This window comes from Calliphora vicina, chromosome 1 (assembly GCF_958450345.1).
Source record: "Calliphora vicina chromosome 1, idCalVici1.1, whole genome shotgun sequence".
NCBI classification, from domain to species: domain Eukaryota; kingdom Metazoa; phylum Arthropoda; class Insecta; order Diptera; family Calliphoridae; genus Calliphora; species Calliphora vicina.
In genome coordinates this window covers 32,367,690-32,395,501 of record NC_088780.1, presented here as the reverse complement: position 1 = coordinate 32,395,501, position 27,812 = coordinate 32,367,690, and the positions used below count along the sequence as shown (strand labels likewise).

Here is a 27,812-nt window from a genome sequence, read left to right as displayed (position 1 = left end):
AAAAATCTTTGGAAGCGAAAGATTTACAAATGGAATTAAGCTTGATTTTTCTATTATTAACTTATAAACTAGTTGTTAGAAAGAGTATTTTTTTTCCTTTATTTAATACTAAAATACTTTTTTAAATATGTATAATTTAGCAATTAAATAACTATTAACTAAATTTATGACTAATTTACTAAAAACATACATAAATACTTACAATTAAAACAAACAATTTTTATATACAAATAACTAAGAAAGATACATATTAAATACATAATGCAATAAATTAAAAGTACACCGTTAAATTGTTTTCCGATGAACCCATTGTATCCGTGGCCGTTAACAAGTTGCTGGAACCGTTGACACCAACATTTGTGACACTGCCGTTAGCACAGGATATAGTAGTGACACCCGTTTGATGGGAGGCTGTTGTGGAGGGAGACTCCCAGGCCATTTTTTTGTTATTGTTATCGGCTGACTGTGGATGGGAGGGGCATAAGGAATCATTTTCAATTTCATCTTCCTCATAGAGCTGACCATTTGCAGAGGCCCTGGAAACTATACCTGTTGGGAGGAATAATATTACTTTTATGTTATTTATGTTATATTTAGTTAAACTTACTTCTCACTGTGGCAGCATAGTTTTCTCTTTGCCGCTCTCTTTCTCGTTCACGCTCTAAACTGGCTGCCAGTATAGCTGAAGCTCCCAGGCCCATATTACTACCCAGGGTACTGGGCTGAAAGCCTCCATTGCCAATTGGATTGGCCATTGTTATGTTGCCATTATGTTTCATATGCAGCACCGATACATTGCCGCTAGTTACGGTGGCCCCATTTCCATTACCCGCCACTTTTTCGTGAGTCACTAAATTAGCCGAGGACACTGTACTATGTCCATGACTATGCACTCGATTTCGACCCAAGGTGGGCGTGGTTTTACGTGTTTTATTTTTGTAACGTACAATATAACAAGTTAAAGACAATATTATTACCACAAATAGTCCCACAATAATACCAAACATGCCCAATAAACTACTACTCCAGGAGGCTTGAGCCAAGGCCACACCTTCCATGGTGACGGTAACAGGTACAGAAGTACTTCTGGGTGGTACACCCGAATCAGTGGCAATGGCTATTAGGTGAATGGTAGAATCGTTGAGTGTTTGTAATTGTTCTGGTCTCATATAGATATTGCCTGTAGTATCGATTTCAAAAAGTCCAGCATGTTGACCTCTTAGTGACAGCTCCAATTTGTCATTGCGATCACCATCAGCAGCTTCGATTTTACCAATCATTACGCCTTCTAGGGACTCAATGCGCGATTGTAGAGATTGCTGTAAACACACACAATAATTTATTCAATATTTAAATATCTAAATGTCTTATAAAAACTCACACTTTTAGGCACCACAAACTCATAGTGAGTCTCTCGAAATCTGGGCTCCCAATCATTAACATCTATAACTTCCAGAGAAATTTCCGCCGTCGTATTGGTCATGCCATCTGTGGCAAACACTTGAAAATCATGCCTGGTCATTTTCTCATAATCCAAGGCTTTCGATAAAATCACTTCTCCCAAAGAGCCCACACTGAAAAATTGCGAATTCACGGGATCGGGTATGATGTATTTCAGATGTTTACCCGGTTTATTAGTGGGCAAGGCTAAAATGCGATTACCCACAGCCGTATCTTCTCTAATGCGCATGTGAAATTTCTTTTGAACAAAAGCCAAGGCACTCATATCGCTATGAGTTCCACCCGGTCTAGCCAAAGTTACTGTGGTCAGAGCATATCTATCGAGATTATCGATTTGTGTGGCTTTAACCACCAAAGTAGCACCATTTGTTAGATCGGAATAGCCAATAGGCGTCAGTAAAGTGATCACTCCACTATGCGGATGCACGCGAAAATATTTGGTATCTTGAGATTGTACTATACTGTATTGTATGGGAGCACATATGCCCTCATCTTGATCTATGGCCTTAATGGGTTCTGGTCTTATTTTCAACTCGCCCGGTCTACCATCTGTGGGCAGTTCAGCATTATAAGTTTCTCTTAAGAACTTGGGATTCTGATCATCGGCATCGGTTATTACTACTCTAAGGGTGGTATCGGAATATTTCGCTGGTGTTCCTTGATCTTGCGCCCTCAGTTTTACGGTAAAGTTTTGCATTTGTTCATAATCCAAAGGTTTCTTAAGAACCAGTGTTCCTTCAAGTGGATTTAGGAATTGTACATATTCGGAGTAGGGTCCCGTTAGTACTTGATATTCCACCGTGGAAAAGGGTCCTTGTTGATCGGCATCTTCTGCTTTGGCGCCCTGTAAAATACGAGTACCAGGTACTGTTACCTCGGAAAGTGTTAGAGTGTAGGGAGTGCCAATCCATTGTGGGGCATTGTCGTTGACATCGATAACACGCACATTGACGGGTATAACAAAGCTCTGGAAAGAAAGTGAAGAATAGGGGAATATTTAATAGGAATTGGAGCTAGTTTCGAAAATGTTAACGATATAATATACGTGATCTTAAGTGTGTCTATATAAAAACAAATCCTTAGACTATTATGCAACGATTTTCGCCAACAATTGCATTTCTAAGTTTTTGAAATAGATTCTTTAATATTATCATAAATTATTTAGAAACCTAATTTAATCCTAATTAATTGGTAACTAATAAATCATTTTACTTTATTTCAATTTTTCCATGTTAATGAAAAATATTTAATTCAAATCTTCATTTGTTATTTGCTGGATACTAAAAGTAAATTTATTTAATCTCCTTAATTAAGAAATCCCTTGATATATGTAATACCAACTCGTTTCCAAATATTAAGTAATTTTTCTATAATTTATAAGGAAACTAACTAGTGTGTATATTTGTTTAACTCCTGCCAAATTATGTCTAGAATTTGTACAAACATTTGTCAATACTCAACGCTGTTTACACTGGCAAATATACATACAATGTGAATTTACCATACCATTTAGCAAACCTTAACTAATCCAAACAATCTAAACTTTACTGGAACTACGAGTATGTGGTCAATGAACTCTTAAACATATTACAAAGTTCAAGAGGTTCGAGAGTACGAGTAATTGAAAATATTTATATTTGAATGAAATGTACATAGAAAGACGTAAATGGGAACATACATTCGTGGATACGAGGGAACATATTAAGAAATTCTTAAACATACAAGAGTAGTTTAGTATAATAAAACTTAAGGCATGAAATTAAATAAATTTAACGCGTTATATTCACATTGAAACAATTGAAGGCTCTAAAATCGGTTATAAGGACTTTGAATGTATCCTTCAGTATGTTGGACTTTTGGTAATTTGAATTATATTGATTGGTAAGATTTGATTTTTTGAAAACCTGATTGACTTCGAAGACTTTCTACATGATCGCTGTAGATATTGAAATAAATAAATGATCATGAATCATGAGCACTAAAATAAATATTGATGAGGATTCAAAATTGAAAAATATTCGCTAATTTTTGAGGAAATCTAATAATATGGATTACAACTACATAGGTAATTGAGAGCCAAAAACCTAATTAATGAGAATATCAGGCCTATCACAGAATTCCATTCCGATCGAAAGTGGAATTAATTCCGTATTTCGCTTCTTCAGAAAAAGTAAAACGAAAATTTCTTTTTTTATTACAGTTGACTGGACTCAAAAAAAATTTCCGAGTTTTACACAGAATTTTTTAATTTTTTTTTCTTTACAAACCTGAAAATTTCGAATCGAATAAAAAAAAAATCAGCCAAATCGCTCCAGCCGTTCTCACGTGATGACATTACATACATGGACCATTTCATATTTATATATATAGATTTTTGTAATTAATAAATTACATGGAATCTGAAGAACCTAAAACGAAATCGATTGGAATAAAAACTACGGAATTGAAACCATTCCGAACTAAATGTGTGACAGGCCTGTATATTGCCATGTATTTTGTTATTGTATCACTCATATCCCAGCAATTAAGCAAGTAGTCAATGTATCCCTTATAGACAGTAATTGTCTCTAATGTCTGATCACTTGGCTGACTTCAATTTATATATTTTGGGACATTTGACACATATGTGCTCTTTGTAGTGCAGGGAGAAGTCAATTGGCTACTTGATACATCCCATGTAATCTAGCGTGAAGTCAATTGTCACTTTAGTGTCTCTAAGTAGTGTGGAGTGTAGTCACTTTAAACTTTTATTTTGTACTACACTTTAAAAAAGTAATTATTTTACACAATGCATGTAATCTATTGGAGAGTTGTCGGTTATTTTCACACATTTTCACGTAAGATTACATTGTCCTAGCTATTGGAGTATAGATTGTCTTCAGGAGTTCTGGGTCAACCACGGCTTCTTGATCCTTGAGTATTCCACTCTAGTGTCATTCTTGTAATACTTCTTCCTGATGGTACAACCGATTCACCTACATTTTCTGCGTTTAATTTGCTTCATGTTGCTGATGGTGTTCGCCCAGAATATCCTGCATATGATTCCGAGGGACTTGTTGATGAATATCTGTAGTTTTTGCGTCATTGTGTTTGATACTATCAAGTTTTCACGTTACAACAGAGTACACGTTACACATGCATTGGATATTCTGAGCTTGGTTCATCTGGATATGATGCTCCCGTTGAGAGCATCAGCCAGCCATACATAGCTCTGATGATCCGAATTATATTCTGGGGTATTCCCTGCCTACTCAATGGCAGTCCGTCTGATGGTATCGATGGCTTTCTTGAAGTCTATGAACAGTACATATGTACATGGGAGTTGTATTCCATTTTCGGTCGGATATAGGTGGTGTAAATAGTGAGGAGATCAGATGGAGTGAAGTAATACCTACACCTTTTTAGAAATCCGAGACACTTGAATGCTTCTTTCGACACTTGAAAAATGTGTTTAGACCATCGGACATCATATTGTATTCTCATGCCCAGAACATCTAGAGCGTCTGATTCCACAATATTTACACCACTCATAAATACAGATGAAGAGACATGGTCTATCGTTCGTTTATGTGTCAAAACGAACCAATTTAGAGATTGGTAGAAGGTCCCGATTAAGGGAATCATTTATGATTTGCCTCATTGTTCCATTTTCAGACAGGCTTGGTCTGTAACTGAATGAATATGAATGGCAAATGTTGCTGTCATCTGCAAAATAATAGATAGGGTTGGAAGTTTGACGTAGAAGGTCATTTAGAAAAATAAGAACTAGAGTAGAAGCAAGAACGGAGCCTTACGGTACCCCTGAATTTATCTTGAACTTGTTTGATGAGATCCCTGAGAAAGCTCGATATAAATCGAGAGATGTTAATACCGACACCAAAAGCAATAAGATAAAAGTGCACCGAGCCGCAATCTATCGAACGCCTTGATAAAATATATAGCGACCATTTTACTGTCGTCAAAATGGTGAATGGAACGACACCATTTTTCCGATATGAACCCTAGCAAGTCTCCCGTAGAGCGTCCTCTACAGATGCCATACTGGTGGTCGTTAAGTAAATTGTTGAATTCCAAACATTTAACCAGAAGTGCAGAATAAATTGCTATTGAACAGAAATTTTCCGGGTTATTAGCTTTTCCTTTTTTAGGAATTGGCATGACATTAGCAACCTTCCAACATATAGGAAATACGACTGCATAGTATGAATTGCTGAAAAGGTTAGCTAATGGACGAGTTAACGTCGAAGAGCACTGCATCAAGCCCAGGAGACTTATTTACGTTGAGATCTGATAAAACCCTTTTTACATCACTTGCTCGGAAGAATATATTTGGCATAGTTACTAATACTCTTTCGAGTTCGGACAGAGATTAATCACTTACAAGTGAGAATTACTTGCGAATAATTCAGCTAAAAGGTTAGCCTTATCGACCGGGTCAATGAATGTTTGGTCATCCTTTAAAAGAATCGGAATTGAGGAACTAGCATTATCCGTTGAGTATTTTAACGAATGACCAGCTTTTACTACCCCGGACAGCAGTAAGAACTTTAGTACGAAGACGTTGCTCGTATAGAGCTTTATCGCGCCTTAGTACTTTGGTACACGAAGATCTTGCCTTTTTGCGTAACGAATCCGTTTTTGCGTAATGGTTATTGTGCTCTCTGGAACTAATTGCTATTTTGTACATCTGAACGTCTTCATTCCCAACCATTTTAGCTATGGCATTGACATTACTGCCTGGGAAACAAAATTTCCAATTAAAATGCCGAAAGAAATCGTTCAGCTCCGCCCAACGAGCCTTTTCGTAGATAAAAATTTGAAAGTTTCATGGCTATTTGTGAAACATTGCGAATATCCGAGAGCAAAAATGAGGGGGAAATGGTGCGATAATCCGAATTACGGAGAGGTGCAAGAACATCCACTTCATACTTTTCAAGCCGTGAGGTAAGAAAAAGGTCAATAGTGTTATTTTGGCACCCTTCATCGCAAGGTGATAATGCGCGGCGAATAACTCAACATATGAAATTCAAGGGTATGAAAAGGTATGCTAAAGGAAGATATAGCGTCAAAGACTTGTGTCGATTCAGGATAATTATTAACTATATATTATTATAGCGATTGAAATGAAGATTTGTAGCACGAAAAAACTTATATTAAGAATTATGTCTAAACTCATGATGAATCAAGTGTCTAGTCTAAAATTCTATAACCTATATAGTAGGGTGTTCAAATGCTGAAACAGTTGTATGTTAACAATTTTACTAACTACTTTAGAAGTTATTTGTAAAGTTTTCCTTTACATTTTTTTATTTTTTTGAAAACTCAACTAGGAAGTTTACATTATAAGAGGACCTCTTTCATAGTTCAAGTTGTTTGATGAATGTTGGTGTTAAATAAAAGAAACTAGAAACAAAAACAAAACCTTTGCTAAGAACTTTCTAATGATTGTGAGAGAATTTAAGGTAAATGAATGAAAGTGTACAAGTGTTTGGTTGATTCTTTCTTGTTGTTTTTTTGTTTTTTTTTTTGTGTAAATATTTAGGTTGTAAGGAAAACTATAATTTCTGTTATGGTTACAAATACAGGACGCATAGTGTTAGTAGGGAAATAGGATCCCAGGCCACAATGCGTTTCTGTGTACATTGTAAAAACACTCACACACATTCGCAAACTCAAACTAAGCCGGCAAACGGAAGTTATAGGGACTAATTTATGGTCTCACATGGAAACCACTATAGGTGGTTTTAGAGAAGCACAAACATAACATGTTTATAACATTTTTCTTTACTTTTTTTTTGTATACAAACACAATATTTGAGTGTTAACCTAATATTTTTATAAGGAATTTTATTTTATTATTTTCTAAAGTTACACCCTTTCCTGTTTATTTTTTTTGTATTTAGGTCGAAATTAAACTAAGGCGTGTTGTAGCCAAATTATTTTAATAAAGTTTTTTGAGATTTAAATCCCATCGAGTAGCAAATGAAGTAAAGTTTAAAAGTTAAATAGTTTTATTTATAGAACAAATATTTAATTGCAAATAAAGTTCATTGCCTCCAAATGTAAACACAACACGAGGGTTGTTAACTGAATCATTGTATCAACTTACCGGATCTGTTGAATGCCTTCGTATGCATATAACATTAACATATATCGAGGAAGGACCATTTCTGCCCTCCTTATCCAATTCAACTGCTAAAGCTAAGTCTTTGGTACCCGGCACAATTTCAACAGGTGCATCCTTTTCTCTTAAAGCTAAATTTATATCACCATTCTCCATATCTGGATCACCATTGATGCGCAATTTTCCAATGATAGTGCCAATTTCAAGATCTTCACTGGCCAGAAAACTCTCCGCCGAACCACCGCCCTCTAAATAGCAGCGGGAGTCCAGTATAGCACTTTCAACAGCTGCAAGAAAGAAAAATACCATATAATAAGTATAGTGTAAAAAAAAAAAAAGTAAGAGAGCTATATTCGGCTGTGCCGAATCTTATATACCCTTCACCAAATTATACTTTAAAATAAATTTTTTTAAATATTTTTTGGTAAACAAAATTTAATTTTTTTTAATTCTTTTTCAAATTTTTTTTTTAATTTTTTTTAAAAAAAGTTTTTTCCAAATTTTTTAGTTTTTAAATGTTTTTTTTTTGATGAAAACAAAATTCGGGTTAAAAAATATTTTTCCCGATTTTGACCCATTGTAGGTCTAACTTCCTATCTACATCGTTACAATGGACTTTGAAATATCTATCATTAGATATCCATATTGTCTATATTAATGACTTAGTAATCCAGATATAGATCAAAAATAGGTCAAAAATCTAGGTTGTCCCGGTTTTTTGCTCATATCTCCGTTATTTATGGACCGATTTTGCTGATTTTAAATAGCAAACTTCTCGAAAGCATGTCTGACAGAATTATTGAAGATTTGGATCCCGAAGTGGGGTCTTCAGAAAATTGATTTCAACAGACAGACGGACATGGCTTAATCCAGATCCAGAATATATATACTTTATAGGGTCGGAAATGAAAAATGTAGAAATTACAAACGGAATGACAAACTTATATATACCCTTCTCACGAAGATGAAGGGTATAACAAGTAAGAAAGTATGGTCGTTGAAGCCCGACCATATAATACCCTACACTAAGTAAAAGAGCAAAAACCTTTTTCTTTTAAAATTTCAATAATTTATATTTTTGAGTGATTTTCGGAAGTGGGCCTTATATGGGAGCTATGACCAATTATGGACCTATCACCATGAAAATAGGTCGTGTGATTTATGTCTATATTAAAGTTAACTATGTTGAATTTTGTGAGTATACCAACATTTTTAAGCGCTTTATGCACGTTAAAGTGATTTTCGGTAGCGGGTCTATATGGGAGCTATGACTAATTATGGACCGATCGTAACAAAATTTGGTGACATGAATTTTGTGTATATAAAACTTATTTGGAGCGAAATTTGTGGAGATACATATATAAATTAAACATTTATGACCGATAAAGTCCAATTTCGGAAGGACATTTGTATGGGGGCTAGGTGAAATAATCGAACGATTTCAGCCAGTTTCAATAGGCTTCGTCCATGGGCCGAAAAAATAATATGTACCAAATTAGATCGAAATATCTTCAAAATTGCGACCTGTACTCTGCGCACAAGGTTTACATGGATAGACGGACGGACATCGTTTAATCGACTCAGAAATTGATTCTAAGTCGATCGGTATACTTTCAGGTGGATGTTAGACTAATATTTTTGGGCGTTACAAACATCAGCATAAACGCATAAACACATAGTGGTGTAGGGTATAATATACAATTTTCGTTATCCTAGTGTAGGGTATAAAAAATTCGTTTTATCTCTACTTCTACTTTCATTCTTTCAATTTATTTACTACTGCAAATGGACGAATCTTTTGTCCGTCATGTTTGATTCATTTTCAGTTTACGCTCTAGTAAGCTTCCGTTTTTCGTTAATTATTGTTAAAAACTCTTGCAATTTTATTTTTTGTTTTTACAATTATTCTTTTGGTATTTGTTGTTTGCTAAATAACTTTGTTGTTAATTTGTTTTTAAAATGATTCATCAGTTTTCTTTTCATTTATTTAAATTTAACAAGACTTCAAGAGCAAAAATGCATTTTCATGTATTTTGCATAATCTGAGGCTAAACAATAATAACTTAAACTAACTTTGGGATTTATACAATATTTTTAGAGTTTTTTTATAAATCAAATTATTAACATATGATAATTTTCGCTGGAACTGTTATACAAAAAAATTTTCTATAGAAATAACAGTTTTATAAAAATTCTATATTAAATACTTTTTATACTGATATTTTTCTATTGGAAAAAATTATGATATACTGACAAATAACTGTTATACAAAAATTAGTCTAAATATAGTTTTTTCTATAGAAAAAGTTGCGTGTAAAATTATTATGTATAGAAAAATGTGTGTATAACAGTTTTTAATAGAAAATCTTGTGTATATGAATTTTTGCTATTGAAAGTCTTGAGTATAACAGACCTTTCTATAGAAATACTAGTGTATAAAAGTATTTAATATAGACATTTTGAAAAAGATATTAACATATTTTTCTATAAAAAATCAGTTATATCTATACATATTTTTCTATAGAAAAATTGTTATACACACATTTTTCATATAAGTATAACAAACTTATATATACCCTTGCCACTTATGGTACAATAAAAGTAGCATTTTTATACCCTTCACCTTCGTGAGAAGGGTATATATAAGTTTGTCATTCCGTTTGTAATTTCTACATTTTTCATTTCCGACCCTATAAAGTATATATATTCTGGATCCTTATAGATAGCGGAGTCGATTAAGCCATGTCCGTCTGTCTGTCTGTATGTCTGTCTGTCTGTCTGTCTGTCTGTCTGTCTGTCTGTTCGAGAATTTTGCTATTTAAAATCAGCAAAATCGGTCCACAAATGGCTGAGATATGAGAAATTTTCAACCCGAATTTTTTTTTTTTTTTTTTTAAAAAATTGAAAAAACTAAAAAAAAAATTTTAAAATTTAAAAAAAAAAAAAATTTTTTAATTTAAAAAAAAAAAAAATTTTAATTTAAAAAAAAAAATTTAAAATAACAATCGAAAAATTTTTTTTTCCAAAAAATTCAAAAAACAACTGGAAAAAAATTAAATTTTGTTTACCTAAAAATATTTAAAATATTGAAGTATAATTTGGTGAAGGGTATATAAGATTCGGCACAGCCGAATATAGCACTCTTACTTGTTTAAAATCAATTTTAAATTTTATTTTTCCAAAAAAAATATTAAGAATACAGATTTGGTGATTCCAATGCAAAAATAAAAAGGTAAATATCATTCACCTCAACAAATGTTATGGAACTTATTAACGAAATTCGAAATAATTTTCAAAGGAATAACATTTACTGAGACCGAAAAAAATTTCCATTTATTCTGATCAACCCATTTTCTTCAGTTTTTGACACAGCTGCTTATAGTTTGGAAAATTTGTTCGGTATCAAAATAATATTTATTTTCATTTTAGCGTATTTATGCTGTTGTTTTTTATGGAAAATGGAAAATTATACCTAATATTTTAGATATAAAATACAGTTATACATACATGATTTTCAATAGAAAATAGTTAATTAACTATAGTAACAAATCGTTCTGATATGAACTTGTAAATTAGAATTTATGTGTATATAAAATACTGAAAATGTTAAATTAGTCTCGGGAGTAATATGAAATAGTATCAATAGAAGTACAATAGTATCAACTTTGCAATCCATGGGTACTATCATGTCTAACCCTCCGTTAGTCGCAACTGATCTGGTTGACACAGGCAATAAAATATTTTATTGTAATTTTTTTTAAACACCCTAAATTTTAAGCTATTTTTTGATAAAAATATATTTTTTTTGCAATTTTATTAATATTTTTAATACTTTGAATTTAATATTGTTTTTATGTTTTCGAAATAAAAAGTGAAGACATTTTATTTTCAAACTCTCCGTTTTTTATTGATATCAATTTGATCATTGCGACTACACCATTTTCGATTGTATTTCAGAAGTTTCTAATTGTATTTCAGAAATTTCCAATTGAATTTCAGAAATTTCTATTTATATTTCAGAAAATTCCAATTCAATTTCAGAAATTTCCATTTATATTTCAGAAATTTCCATTTATATTTCAGAAATTTCCAATTATATTTCAGAAATTTCTAATTATATTTCAGAATTTTCCAATTATATTTCAGAATTTTCCATTTATATTTCAGAAATTTCTAATTGTATTTCAGAAATTTCCAATTGTATTTCAGAATTTTCCAATTGTATTTCAGAAATTTCCATTTGTATTTCAGAATTTTTATTTTATACTTAAAAAGTTTCCAATTGTATTTCAGAATTTTCCAATTGTATTTCAGAAATATCCATTTGTATTTCAGAAAATTCTAATAGCAATACCAATGGATATTTCTGAAATACAAATAGAAAATTCTGAAATACAATTGGAAAATTCTGAAATACAATTAGAAACATTTTAAATATAAATTAAAAATTCTGAAATACAAATGGAAATTTCTGAAATACAATTGGAAAGTTCTGAAATATAATTGGAATATTCTGAAATATAATTAGAAAATTCTGAAATATAATTAGAAATTTCTGAAATATAATGGAAATTTCTGAAATATAAATGGAAATTTCTGAAATATAAATGGAAATTTCTGAAATTCAATTGGAAATTTCTGAAATACAATTAGAAACTTCTGAAATACAATTGGAAATGGTGTAGTCTCGATTGAAAATAATTGCGACTAACGGAAGGTTAATTGTTTTTATACGTCGGACTGCTGGACATTTTGTTTTTGGTTGGACCCATGGTACAACCATTAGAAGGTAGAATCACTAGCACGCAGAGAAAAAATATAGTTGGGCATGGTTACTGTAACCATTTTAATATTGTTAAAATTTTTTTACTATATTATAGTCACAGTAACCATTTACATGATTGTGGTAACCATAATATGGTTAATTTACGATTCACATGATTGTATCAACCATATATATGGTTACAGTAAACAAATATATGTTTGTAACAACCATTCATATGATGAAAGACTTATCATATTATGTTGCTCTCGGCTTAAGGCTTATCATAATCTGAGAACAACATATTATGATAAAATTATTCATTATAAATATGCTTGTCACAAACATATACTTGTTAACTGTAATCATATATATGGTTGATACAATCATGTGAATCGAAAATTAACCATGTTATCACAATCATGTAAATGGTTACTGTGACTATAATATTGTTAAAAATCTTGTAACACTATTTAAATGGTTACAGTAACCATGCCCAATTATATTTTTCTCTGCGTGAGGGAGAGAGTTTAAAATGCTATGCCTTGTTACGTCAAATAATAGAAAAATAAAAAACAGAAATCCAAAAATACGAATAATAACAAATGAAAATTGAGAAATATTTTGTTAATATTTGGCATTAGACGTGCACATTGTGGCTTGATGCAGTTCAATATAATCGGAGTCATTGAAATGATGCATGCAAATCCGGGAGTGTTTATTCAGCTCAACTCCGCAGGCTGCACTCCATTCTTTAATTTTATTTTCAGGACATTTTATAAATCTTACGAGATTTTGTTCAAATGAACATTTACACAAACAACATTTAACACACATGTTTCTTCTTATATTTTTTAAATTGAATTTAAATTATTTTATTATTATTATTTTTGATGTTTTATTTTTTCAATTGTAATTTTATTTTTTATTTTATGTTAGTCTGACAATTCAAGGCATGTATAATTGAGAACATATCTGTGGACATTTGACAAAACGGCTTCTTTCTAAAACGTAAACTTTTCAGGAGAGCGAAAAAACCGTATAAACTACTAACAAAAGTTCTTGTGTAGAACATTAAAGAAATGTTATACATACACATTATAGACAAATATCCAATAAACAATTAGCGGTTTTTCATTTGTTTGAAAGTGCAATAGTTTTCTTTAAAACAGCAACAAACAATTTTAAGGTTTTTTGTCAAATGTATTTTTAGCAAACAAATTAGCTTGTATCATATATGGAAATATAAAAAAAAGTCGAAAGAAGTTGATTTGACAAACATATTTCGGTATTATTAAAAAAAATTATTCAACATTTTCGTTACAATAGCCACATAATTAATCAAATATAAAAATGTTTCTTTAAAAACAGTAAATATTTGATTAGGTTGAATTTTAATATAAAAATTAACTTTTAAATAAAATAATACTATTATCTTATTATAAGAAGAAAACAGTAAAAAATCATATTTTACGATTTACTTTGTGAAACTTTATTGATTTTCTTCTTCGTCAAGATCCAGATCCAAGATGCTTTAAAAAATGTGTAGATGGGTATTTATCAGTGGCAGCATATCCATCAAATCGCATTTTTTGTTATGTGATACGACTAATGGAGACATGTAACTTCGACCAATTGTGGAATCGGCATCTTTAGACGACGAGAGTTGATGTCTAGCAGCTTAAAAGCCTATCCTGGTCTAGTGATGATTTGTACTGCAAAACTCCAGGTTCACTCAAATTTTTTACCTGAAAAAGATATATGTATGTAAGTAGTAAAAAGTTATATAATGTAGCCTATAAATAAAATTATTTTTATAAATACCTGAAATGTTGCATTTCCTCCATGTGTATCTATCTTTCATCAGACCAATAAAATCTAAAAAATAGTTTTGGTTTAATTCGTGAACGATTTGTAGCCGTTATTAAATTTACCCAGTCGTGTGTATGGTATATTGAAAAGGATGAATTTTTCTTAATTTTTTTCAATTTGCTCATGCACTGTATCAAACTCAAGATGCAACACAACTAGAAATGTATGGTCAATCCATTCACATCATCGAAATTTTTAGCAATCAAAGTATTTTCATCACTTGAACCATATATTTAGCCAAAGATTTTTCTAGTTCATGGTCTTTGGTCGAAATCAAAGACATATTTACTTGTTCTTTTTTTCACATTATTGGCCATAGTCTCAAGTTTTTTACTTCATTCATTTATAGGAATTTTTAATTTATTTTTATTTAAGTAGCAAAACAGCTTCTTTTCTTCTGTTTTCCATTTTTAAAAGCACTTATGTTAAGATAATGCCATGTTTCCACGGCAGTCTGAATTACCTAATTCGCGTTTTGAATTACGATTGCGAATCAACCTGTTTACACGACAACATTCGTAATTCAGTTTGACATTTATTTATTTCTTCTTCTTGTTTTTTTTTCTTCTGTTTACATGTTTTGTTTTTTTGTTTATTTTGTTTGTTTGGTGCGAATTTTAAATTTGTAATTTGGCAATGGATAAAAAAGGTAAGTAAAAACATAAAATTGTAGCATTATTAATTAAACAAATATAATTTAATTATTATTTTCATTATTAGAAAAAAGAAAAAGTGCAAGCAAGTGGGACCAGGGCATCGATCGGGCTTTATTAGAGGTGTGGGCTGAAAGAATGGCAGAGCTGCGTGGCTTTAACTTTAATCAGACTTTTTATTTCATTTAATTTATTTATTTAATACAAAAATCTTTATTTTGTTTTGACATTTTTGTTTGGACAGCTGATTTTGATATACTACGTTTATACGCACGGCTTATTCGCAAATAAAAATATTGAATTTAGAAAAATTTGCCGCATAAACAGTGAATTAATTTTTTATTTGCGAATAGCTAACTCACGAAAACAATTCCTGATTAACGACACTATTTGCAAATAAGATTTTAAGCATTGCCATATGTTTTAACATTTTTAGTTTATTAAGACTTTTTTTAAATATTTCATTGTGTTTTTGCATTAATTGGATTGCGAGACAAATATGAATTTTAGATTCTATCATTTTTGCATTTAAAAAATAAAAAATGTATCATATTTTGTTCAAAAACATTATTTTTATTTATTAAAGTTTACCATCCGGCATCACATAAAAACATAAATTTTCCGACTTATAAACAGTGAGTTAGTTAATTGCAAATAATTTTTATTTGCGAATAGGCTACGTATAAACGTAGTAATACATAAATAATCGATAAAAATTAGAGATGACAGTCATTCGTTCGTAATTCATAAGGTAATTCAAACTGAATTACGTACGAACAAGGTAATTCGCACTTGAAATTTTGTATGGCGAATCATGTAATTCAGTTCGTAATTGGGGGTTGAATGACGAATGAGAGCGTGAATGACGAATAATGCCGTCGTGTGAACATGGTATAAGACTTAACTTTTTTAAATTTTAATTTTTGTAAAAGAACCTCTGTCGATACAAGACGTTTTGTCAAAACGAAAATTCGTGATCAATTGATTTAAAAATCTACTTGTCTCAATCTTTGCTTTCGACAAAACGACTTCTTTCGAATGAAGCTGTTTTATCAAAAAATAATTGTTAATAATGTGCTAAAACTCAATAGAGATAGGCTGTTTTGTCAAAAGGCAGTTTACTAGTTTTTTTAAATGATTTGAATTCTATGAGAGAAGTTGTTTTGTCAAATTGAAATTGGGGAAAAACCTGAAAGAGGTCGTTTTTTCGATTGCGTATCTTATGTTCTAAAAGTCATAGAAATACGGCTATAAGACCAAAAGAAGCGCATTCAAATTTTATATTTACTACAAAAATCCTGTAAATTGTCTTATCTCGAGAGAAGTCGATTTGTCAAATGTCCACAGAAATGTAAGATTTTACAAATTTAAAGATGTTTAAAAGAAAATAGAATTTAGTAATAAAACAAACGGTTCAAAAGTTGCGGAAATAGATAATATCCAAACAATTCACTTCTACTCTTGTTCATTGAAATTTATTATTAAATGTCGGGACGGCGCGAACGCCATTCCCGGCTACCAAAAATTACACGCACGAGTTATTCGCATTAGGAATAATCGCGGAGGTCAACTCAGCCGTAGTGCAATGGCCAAGCCTCACTCCGGGGGAACCGCCTTCATGATCACGGTAACCCCTACGCCAGGTAAGTATGCTTTTCTCCGCTCAAACTAAACATCTTATACAATGCAACGTATAAACTCTATGAGAATTACAAAGAATAAAAATTAAATACACGAAATATTTGTGTGTGTTTGAACAAAATGTTGGCGCTTGTTTATCTCAAAGTATATTGTTTGTTGTTATATTTAGCTTGTGTTAAAAAAAGTGGTTGTTTTTGTTGTTGCTGTTTTATTTAGTAGCACACTAATGGCACGCTAGTGTAGTGCTAAAATCTGGCAAAATATTGTTTGTTGTTGTTTCTTGGTTTGTGGATGATGGTGGTGAGTTGTATGAATTCATACAACTCAACAACAACAAAAAACTTAAGTTTTTGTTTCACAATAACAGCGACAAGCTACCAGCTACATACGCTTGTTATTATTAAGTAAAATTTAATGAATAAGGAAATATTAAATTTGTTTGTTTTCATTGCTAATTTCCAAAAATGTTTTTGTATCGAAATTTTTTTAAATGTTTACAGATCTCAGTATTCTTTCTATAACCAATTCCTTAACTTGTTAAAAATTATACTGTCATCCAGCAAAGTTTGTGTTTCGCAGTTTATCGCTTTGATTGCGTTTTTTATTATACTAGCATTTTATGATCGGCGTCACACTGGCTTCCCTTATTCACTCATTTATTTATAAATCATACATACATATACATATATTTGCAGTTAATTTTGAAGAAGTTTTTAATTCGTTTACTGTTGACACAAAACTTGTGCCAATTTACTTTCAATAAAAACATCACTTAAAGATTTATAATCCATAAAGTGCTTTATGTTAATGCATTTCCATATATTAGATCGAACCCCACCTTTTCCAACGTCTGACCTTATTCTTTATTTATTGTTATGGAAAATGCCAGCCTTATGGGGAATACTGTTCTGCTCAATCCTCGGGATAAATGCTGGACTTCCTTCGGCAGTGCCTGTCAGGATATTTGCACATATGAAATTTTTCGAAAGTTTGGTCTCCTTTAATCTTGTGCCATTACAGAGTCCTCTCCTCGTATTTAAATTCCGCAGATGGTTAAAGGCTGTTAAAAATTTCGACCAAATAGTTTTCTCTTTTTGGCTATGCTATCACATTCAACTGTGTCAATACTCAAGTATGTTTAACTCCAACTCGTTGATTTGACAAACGTCATCATTTCTAGGGCAAGTATTTAATTTTTCACCAAAAATGATCTTTACAATTGTGTCTTGAAGCATCATTTCATTTGGAATTTCAATAATATCTTTACCAAACTCCGATTGCTAGCTCTCCATTGTCCATTTTTAAAAGCCCACCTCTGTATGCCGTGTTCACTGCTCGGATGTTGGTTTAAGTTTGACCAGAGAACTGAGTACTTCAATGAAGTTTGTACAACAGCAGCCCTGAGGGAATGTGGCACCACAGGCAAACATTGGCGAAAATCTCCTCCAAGCATCCATTACTGTTTGAAATACTCTTGCCTGTTCAATATTCAAAGACGATTCAAACTTGCACCCCTATGCAAGTTTTTTTTTCCCAATTATGGTCTTTAAGGAAAATCAATTTCCTTTAAAATATATGAATTCTTCAGTAGACAAATGTGTTTAAGTTATGAAATATTTTCTTTGAGTTTTTTATTGGAAATGTTGAAATATTACATTAGTACATGATGTTTAGATTAGTGCAAGTTTCTAAAACCACGCACTATTGAAATCAGTTCAAATAGTCACCCTTAAAAGTATCTGTGGGCATTATTAACATTGAATAAAAGCTTTCAGTTGACCATTGATCGTAAGTTGGCAACGCTGTTTGCTGCGACCGTATATTCGAATTCGAATATTCAGTTAAAGAACATTGTAGAAAGTACACCACATATGGTGTATGTATTAGAAAGCTCTAGACAGTTAAAGAGCAATCTAGAGTGCAGATGGCAGTGTTATAAATAGTGGCAGAGGTTGCAGTCGTGAGTTAGTTTATCAGAGATGCTTTTCGAATAAACATCAACTGAGTGCTGTATTCTTCAAGTGAATTCGTGTACATTATAAAGTGTGTCTGTATTTCTGCGAATTTATAAACGTGTATAAAAAAACATTGAGTGACTATTTAATTCTGTTGCACATTTTAAATAAATAAAGAGTTGTTACAATTTTCAAACTACTAAATGGCTTTTATTTGCAATCAAAAGTATTAGGTTTATTTAAAGGAAATATACCAACGTTTTGAAAAGGTTAAAACGTAACAATATTAAGAAACACATGACCAATACTACTTCCATATCCGTTATTCCCTTCATCGGTCTTCATAAAAATCTAGAAAATATAAAAATTCCCTACAAAATAGACTTCTGGCTTCGTTACGATCTTACGCAGAGAAAGTACTTTTAGCATGCCAAATTTCAGCTTTCCATGTCATCAGATAGCTCCAGAAAGTTGTGAAAAAGTAAAACCCCATTACAAAATATAGTGAGTTATATGGAGAAATATTAAAAACGGAAAGTGCCACACCGCTCCGTTCACAGGCCGAAAAACTGTGGCTCCTTTACGATTTTCCGCAGAGAAAGTACTTTAGGTATTCCAAATTTCAGCTTCCTATGTCATCAGACGTCTTTATAAAGTTGCCAAAAAAAAATTAAAAATATTAACATTATTTCAGGTTGTCTCATATTTTGGTTCAGGTTGTCTCATATTTGGTTCGATTCCGTAGTTTTTATTTCGATCGATTTCGTTTTAGCTTCTTCAGATTCCGTATAATTTATTAATTGTAAAAATATTTGATAATTCTCTAATTCTGATATTAATTTCACTACGTTTTTGTATTAAAACAAAAGTACAGAAATTGATTACACATTTTAGAAAGGTGGCATTTACACTCTGATTTAAAGTCATGTCTTTTTTTTGTTTCTCTTTTAAAACCCCTGTTTTGCCTTTTTTTGGCACATAATCGTTTCAACAACCAATCAGAAAAGAGCTCAAAGCAAAATATCAAAAAAAGTCTTGAAAAACAGAATACTTGCCTTATGGTTAGACGTCACAATTTGTTAGTACAAACAAATATGCATGATTTTTAGTCATGACTTAAAGTCATAATGTAAATGCCCCCAAAGTGGTTTCATTTCGAAAGAAATTTTCGTTTTACTTTTTCTGATGAATCGAAATTCGAAATGGAATTCTGTGACAGGCCTGATAGAACCCCTATTATGTAGGTATTATTACAGGGAAAAACTATATATGAGATTTTATTACATTATATGACATTAAAAAAGCTCTATGAAGTGAAACACAAATCAGCACCATACAAATAACGGCCTAGAACTCGGAGTAATCAAGAGATTTAAGAATCTGCACTTCAAAACGCGTATAACATATAAAAACATATTGCAACATTTTTAAACTAAAGTTTTTTTAAGCAATGACAAATAAACATTAATATCTGATTATTGTCGTTTTTAACTTTGTCAAATTATATACAATACTAAAAAATACTTAAAGAAAAATTACTTATAATAAAGGCTTTAAACAACTTTAACCTCAAAAATCGAAAAACAAAACGGATAAGACCTTCTTTTGCTAAAGACATAGTAGGTACACATACCGACGTTCAATGCAAAATTAACTGTGGCAAACTTATTAAGAAAGATCAACAAGTTTTTGTATGACTTATGAAGAAATAAATAATAAAAAAAGAAAAAAATATACAATAAACTTATCAAATGAAAAAAAATAAAGACAAATCAGTGAAGTATGAAAAATAATAATACGAGTAATAACAGTAATAAATTATCGAATGAAATAGAACCAACAAAAATATATAAACGCAGGAAAAGATGAAAAAAGAATTTTATACAAAAACAAAGTCATATAATAATGCCATATGACATACATGGAAATGCATTTATTTAAAGGGTATTTCTTATTAAAGTGTTAGTTTAGTTCCTAACTGCCCAATACTGCTCAGTTAAACTTAGATTATAAAGCAGATAATCGCTAATTGAAACCCAACCATTAAAGTTTATTTACATTTTAAAAACTAGACCTTATAGTTACCAATTTTGAAAAGTTTTACAAAATGGAGGAGGTGTTAAGTTTTAAATCACGGTAGCGTCTTTTGTTTTTTACATTGTGACATTATCATAACATACAGGACTGTCCCAGAATTCCATTCCGATCGAAAGTGTAATTAAATCCGTATTTTGCTTCTTCAGAAAAAGTAAAATGAAAATTTCTTTCGGAATGGAACCTCTTTCAGTTTTCAAAGAGGAATTGATATTCTTCGTAATTATGTATTTGTTTTTCTAAAATTTGTAATCTATTTTTGTACCAAAAGCGTCACTTTTGTCTTAATATAAAAAAGATATCAAATTAAAATCAGAAATACAGAATTATTAAATATTTTTGTAATTAATAAATTACATGGAATCTGAAGAACCTAAAACGCGATCGGAATAAAAACTACGGAATTGAAACCATTCCGAACTTAATGTGTGACAGGCCTGTATATTCCCATGTATTTTGTTATTGTATCACTCATATCCCAGCAATTAAGCAAGTAGTCAATAGACAGTAATTGTCTCTAATGTCTGATCACTTGGCTGACTTCCATTTATATATTTTGGGACATTTGACACATATGTGCTCTTTGTAGTGCAGGGAGAAGTCAATTGGCTACTTTATACATCCCATGTAATCTAGTGTGAAGTCAATTGTCACTTTAGTGTCTCTAAGTAGTCTGGAGTGTAGTCACTTTAAACTTTTTTTTTGTACTACACTTTAAAAAGTAATTATTTTATACAACGCATGTAATCTATTGGAGAGTTGCCGGTTATTTTCACACATTCTCACGTAAGATTACACTGTCCTAGCTATTGGAGTATATATTGCCTTCAGGAGTTCTGGGTCAACCACGGCTTCTTGATCCTTGAGTATTCCACTCTAGTGTCATTCTTGTAATACTTCTTCCTGATGGTACAACCGGCGCCCACGTGATTATTTTCTCAACCATTTTAGCCATGGCATTGACATTATTGTCTAAGAAACAAAGTTTCCAATTAAAATGCCGAAAGAAATCGCTCAGCTCCGTCCAACGAGCCTTTTCGTAGATAAAAGTTGAACGTTTCATAGCTACTTATTTGTGAAACATTGCGAAGATCCGAGAGTGAAAATGCGAATAACTTAACATATGAAATTCAAGGGTATGAAAATGGAATGCTAATGGAAGATATAGCGTCAAAGACCAGTGTCGATTCAGGATACTTATTGTACCCTTCACCTTCGTGAGAAGGGTATATGTATATAAGTTTGTCATTCCGTTTGTAATTTCCACAATATAATTTTCCGACCCTATAAAGTATATACATTCTGGATCCTTATAGATAGCGGAGTCGATTAAGCCATGTCTGTCTGTCTGTTGAAATCAATTTTCTGAAGACCCCAGATATCTTCGGGATCCAAATCTTCTGTCTGTCAGACATGCTTTCGAGAAGTTTGCTATTTAAAATCAGCAAAATCGGTCCATAAATAACGGAGATATGAGCAAAAAACCGGGACAACCTCGATTTTTGGTCCATTTTTGATCTAAATCTGGATTACTAAGTCATTAATATAGACAATATGGATATCAGTCTAATGATAGATATTTTAAAGTCCATTGCAATGATGTATATAAAGCTATAGTAAGTTGGACCTACAATGGGTCAAAATCGGGAAAAATATTTTTTAACCCGAATTTTTTTTTCATCAAAATTATTTTTGTCATAAATTATTTTTCCAAAAAAATTTTTTTTTAAAAATTAAAAATTAAATTTTAAAAAATTTAAAAAAAAAATTAAATTAGAATTTTTTGTGAAACTGTAGACTTTATTAAACAAATTTTGTTTAATTAAAAATATTTTCTGTCTCTGATTTCGTCACCCTTTAAATAAAATTATTAGCTGCAAACATCAAATGCAACATGTGTTAAAATTTAAAACTTAAATAGAAAACTCATTTATGACATAAAAACATATTAACTGATTGTTTGTTGTTAAATTACATTAACAATAACAACAACAACATACAAATTTATAACCAAGTTTGAATAGTCTTTTTAAACATATAGAAATATTTTGTTTCAAAATTAAAAAAAAAAAACAAAGAAACATTGTAAGTCACGTAAGTATGAAATATCTAAATACATATGTATATCTAAAGTTACGTACAGACTTTACGAAATTAAGTTGGAGTCATATAGACCCACAAATCATTGGGCCAGAACACTTTGTCTTTCAGTTGTCAACCATATGGATATGAGTCAATTTTAGTTTTTTAAGTTTGATTTTCCTTTTGCCTTCATATTTCGTAGCCGTAACTGCATTATTACACTTGGATGCCAGTTTTTTCTTTTCATTATTTAATTAATTGAAAATGTTTTGTAGTTTTTGTTTTTAAATCAGGGGGAGTTATATAGTACTTATACTTACATATATTTTTGATTACTGTTTTTCTTTATAATATTTAATGAAGTTTGTTTTTTATGATTTTTATTTGAAAAACCTCACCCAGAAAAAACAAGACAATTAATTAGCCGTAGAGTTGTGAAATTTTTGAAATTTTATGGTAAATTGAATTCATTTCTTATTATTGAACTATAAATTTCAAATATTTTCTTTGGTTGTTAAACAATGATATTGCAATGCAATCATTGAAATTAACAGAAGTACAGTTAACCCTTAATTTGAGATAGAGATCATTAACTCAATTACAGTTAACAGTGGGGTCGATTATAAAATAAGTGGAAACAAATAAAATTGCTTTAATAAATTTAAGATTTGTGATAAATATACATATTAATAAAAGAAGAGCTAACCAGCATGCTATCAATAATACCTTTGAGACAGTAATTTTGACTAAAGTGATGTGACTAATTCTGTACAAGTGGTGGTCATCCAGAACATCGGGGTGAGCTTTCTGAATATATTTTACATAGTTGTAAAATTTAATAATAGGTGGCTCTTCAGATGGCTACAGTTTACCAATAGATATCCTGGTTTGCTGCAAGATTGTCCACGTATATATCAATAGTCGACTGGATATATGTAATTCCTGTATAATTTTTGCAGCCGAAGCTTGGAAAGCACTCCAGTCTTAGAGATATCCAATGGTTAAGATCAGTAGCGAGAATTACCGAACCATTGCCCGTTTTTGTATTTGAATCATCAATACAGATCGCATAATCCCGAAGGACATTTTCTCCCCCATATCCTGAATATGATTTGAAAGAAATTGACATGTCATTTACGATCATGCTTCAGTCTGTCTGACTGTTTGAGTCAGATGTTTTCCATAGAAATATTGAAACATTTTGAAATCCATATTTTTCCAAAGATCAAGCTTAGAGCCAATTGTGTGATGCAGTTTTTGTTTCCAGCCGGGGTATGCTTAGTCTGTCCAGGTTCTTCAAAGGTCTGCTTCCTTAGAAATCTTTACCACAGAGCAGTCTTGGATCTTTGGAATATGTTTGTTAATGGGTGAAACTTCTAATAGAGAATCCGACGAGATAAATACTTCGGCTATCGGTCGGATAATGACTAATTATTTGTGAATACTGTCTATGGATGCAATCCGAGGAGACAAATTCTTCAGCTCTCGTCGGCTAACTACAACTTATTGGCTATGACTAGCTAATGCAGTGATGTTAACCGTACGGTAATTACCGTATTGTACGGTAATTTAGTCCTCCGTACGGTAGGCAGGTAATTTCTACATTTGTACGGTAATTTTAAAAAGTTTAAATTTTTATGAATTATATCGCAAAATTTATATTTCCATAATGTGTCTACATATGATATACATACATATTTCTCATTAAAATAATAATAAAATTTTGAGGATGATGATAACCAACTTCCGCAAGTCTTTCAGGTATGGATATAAATACAAACAACCCAGCAAAAACTTCGCTTACAAAGCTACTTAAGTAGTGTCTTTTTTAATAACTTATTTTTTAAGTATACTGTTTTTGTTTTTTAGACTTTACTATAAAATAAACAAAGAAAACAAAAAAACTGTTACTTTTTTTTAATTTGCCCATTTTTTTATTGCATGTTAATTTTTAGAAAAACAGAAATAAAATAACTAATAACTAAGCAGTGGTGTAGTGAGTACAACAACAGACTAGCAAACGGATGGTTGATGGTTCGACTCTTGGCTGCGACTTATTTTTTTTTTATTTTATGTTTGCAAATACAAAATTCTATAAATAACTCTACTAACAAAACAACTTATTTCCGGCCAAAATATAAAGGATTACTTTTGGGACATCGCGAACAAAAATAATGACTTCTTTCAGTAGAAAAATAAGTAGTCGAATCGTCAAATTCCCCTTATTTTTCGGCTTATTTGTAAGTAAAGTTTTTGCTGGGAAATTAGTATTTAAAACTGTTGCAAACATTTTTTTAATCAAATCAAATGCAATCATTAAAAACATTGACGTAATAAATCCCCAATTGTTCGATACCAATATTTCTGTAATATTAAAATATCCTTTAGTTTTGCATTTCCCAGAAAATTTTCAAATGGATTCAAACGGCCATTTTCACAATGTACGATTATTTCATTTTATCCGGAAAATTAACTAACTGTCGGTTTGTTTAACGGGGACCATTTAACCAACGGTTACCGATTTACGTTTCACCATCATTTGATTACTTAACCAAAGCATTCAGTAGAAAGTATGGCAATAATGCATACATTTGTTTACGAAAAATAGTGTAATGAAAGATTGAAATATAAAAAATTGTCTAAAAGACGGCATACAAAATAATAGTTTGTGTTTTCTTAGTGGTATTATAAAAAAAAACGTAAAAAACTCAAAAATATTAAGGTACCTAACTGTAAAATTTACAGAACAAACTGAAGTCTCTATCTTTTCAAATATTTTTTTTGGAATAATTTCTTCTTGCAATTCATGTGTTCTTACTAATTTTTGAATGCTGAACATGAATTTTACATTTTTCAATCATTTAAAAAAATGAATTACCATGGAAATATTTTACCTTTTTGTTTTTGGAAAATATAATTTCCATGGCATAACAATTAATGGTTAAAGTTGGAGTTTGCTTAAAAAGTGTCTACTTTTAAAGTGTTTTTTATATTATGTTGTATTATTAGCCGTTATCTAAATAAATCACATTAAAAACTGACAGATGGCATAAATGAAATCAAAATAATTTAATTCTATTAAAATGCAAAATCCTCTATCTTATCACATCTTTTGAATTGAATATTTTGAGAAGAAAATATAAATAATGCAAAATTTTAAAAACAAATTATATGTGAGATTCAGTAGTTGCTTTAAAATAATAATTGTAGCATACCGAATTTTAATAACTCAAGTAATACGCGAAAAAAAATTTTTTTGGCTTTCCTGAAAAGTTGTGTTTTTAACGGCCATTTTCACAATGTACGATTATTTAATTTTAACCGGGAAATTAACTAACTGTCGGTTTGTTTAACGGGGACCATTAAACCAACGGTTACTGATTTGCGTTTCACCATCATCTGATTACTTAACAAAAACATTCAGTAGAAAGTATGGCAATACTGCATATATTTGTTTACGAACAATTGTGTAATGAAAGATTAAAATTTAAACATTTTCTCAAAAGGCGGCATCAAAAAATAATAATTTGTGATTTGTAAAATTAAAAAAAATTTATGAAACTAAAATATTAAGGTAAGTGTAAAATTTAAATTATACATATTGCGCATTTATAGCTAGAAACAAACTGAGCAACAATTACTGAAAACTAACAAGGAAAAGTGTACATTTGTTGTTCGGTTTGTATTTTTTTGGAATACAATATTCCGGTGGTATATGGAAAAAAATTAATATTTCACTAATCAACAGAGACGAAATGGAGGAATACAGTTTTGAACGCATGTCGCCCTTTGATGATGCCAGCATGGATATTTCTAAAACAAAGCGAGCAAGGTAAGTAATTGTGGCATAGCTCTCAACACAAGCCGTCTTTATTGTTTACTAACTTTTTTGTAGAGCTTCCAACTTCACGTCTCAGGAAGAAGATATTTTAACATCGTTGGCAGAAAAATATTCAAATGTATTAGAAAACAAAAAAACAAACGCAGTGACCTGGCAACAAAAAAAAGACGTTTGGGAAAAAATCGCCGAAGAATTTGGATCTCAAAGCCACTCCATCAGATCATCTAAACATCTCAGAGATAAGTATGAGAATATGAAAAGAAAAGCAAAAACAGCTATATCGGTCCACCGAAATCAGCTATACAAAACCGGCGGAGGCGCGTACAATAGCCAGGTGACAAATAATGAGGAAAGAATTGCCTCATTATTAGGAAAATCTGCCACAGGCTTGTCCAATGACTTTGATTCCGATATGTGTAAGATTTTAATATTATAAGCTTTTATATTATGCATACATATGTACATATTTTAATCATTAATTTTTCAGGCCAACAGCAAAATGATAGTGTAATCGAAATAGATATTTTGGAGGACGAGGTTGACCTAAAATCTGAAAAAGAAATTGATGACAAGGTATGTATGTATATCGTTTATGTATTATTTAACTAACTATCTATCCATATCGAGCCCTTAGCGCCAAATTATCCTAAGCGACAAAACACTAATTTTACAATAATATTTATAAAATATTTTATGAAAACTTAGCTTTCAGAAAGTATATATTAATTATACATCCTCTTAGAAATTTTTTGCGATGACTTAAAAAGGAAAAAGTACTTTTTTCCCAGAAAATTTGCAAAAAATCGTCTACTTAAAATTTTTTAAATTCGAATGCTTATAACTTTGGACTTAATCATTATTTTTAAACAATTCATTTTCTATTTGACACACAAATGTGTTGTTACTCCAACAAATGAAAATTGGAAAAAATTTGGACGAGCTGTTATCAAAAAACTGGAGTATGGTGGTTAAAAATTTGGAAAATTTAATTTTCATATGCGAATATCTCCTAAGCTATAAGAGATATTTGACAGCTAGGACAAGGTTTTTTATAGTGCTCGGTGAGAAGATTATTTGTGTGTAATTTTTTTGAAATCGGAACACAAACGAATAAATTGGATTATTTAAAAATATAACAAGCCCTACTTAACATGTCCTACTTTGAGGACCCTTGGTCGCGCCCCGGGTGGGCCCATGAGGTCAAGGTTCAAAACTTAAACTCGACAACACTTTTTCTTTTCATGTGAAATTTCATTCAAACCAATCTAACCATTTGGAAGTTACAGATTTATTTCCCTCTTTTTTTCGATACCACTGTGTGTCGCTT

The 27,812-nt window shown here is 31.0% G+C and overlaps 1 protein-coding gene and 1 non-coding gene across 2 annotated transcripts; both read right to left on the bottom strand.

Annotated features, from left to right (window-relative positions):
• Positions 1 to 58: 58 nt before the first annotated feature.
• Cad96Cb (protocadherin Fat 4-like Cad96Ca) lies at positions 59 to 26,040 on the bottom strand. The gene is made up of 5 exons (XM_065515141.1): positions 25,983 to 26,040; positions 7,571 to 7,872; positions 1,382 to 2,428; positions 608 to 1,319; positions 59 to 549 (listed from the first exon to the last, which is right to left on the bottom strand). The coding sequence occupies exons 1-5, from the start codon at positions 26,038 to 26,040 to the stop codon at positions 272 to 274; spliced, it is 2,397 nt and encodes a 798-aa protein (XP_065371213.1). The 3' UTR covers positions 59 to 271.
• Positions 16,360 to 16,523, bottom strand: LOC135949627 (U1 spliceosomal RNA). Its single transcript, XR_010575878.1, has one exon. It is a non-coding gene; the product is annotated as a U1 spliceosomal RNA (small nuclear RNA).
• Positions 26,041 to 27,812: the final 1,772 nt, after the last annotated feature.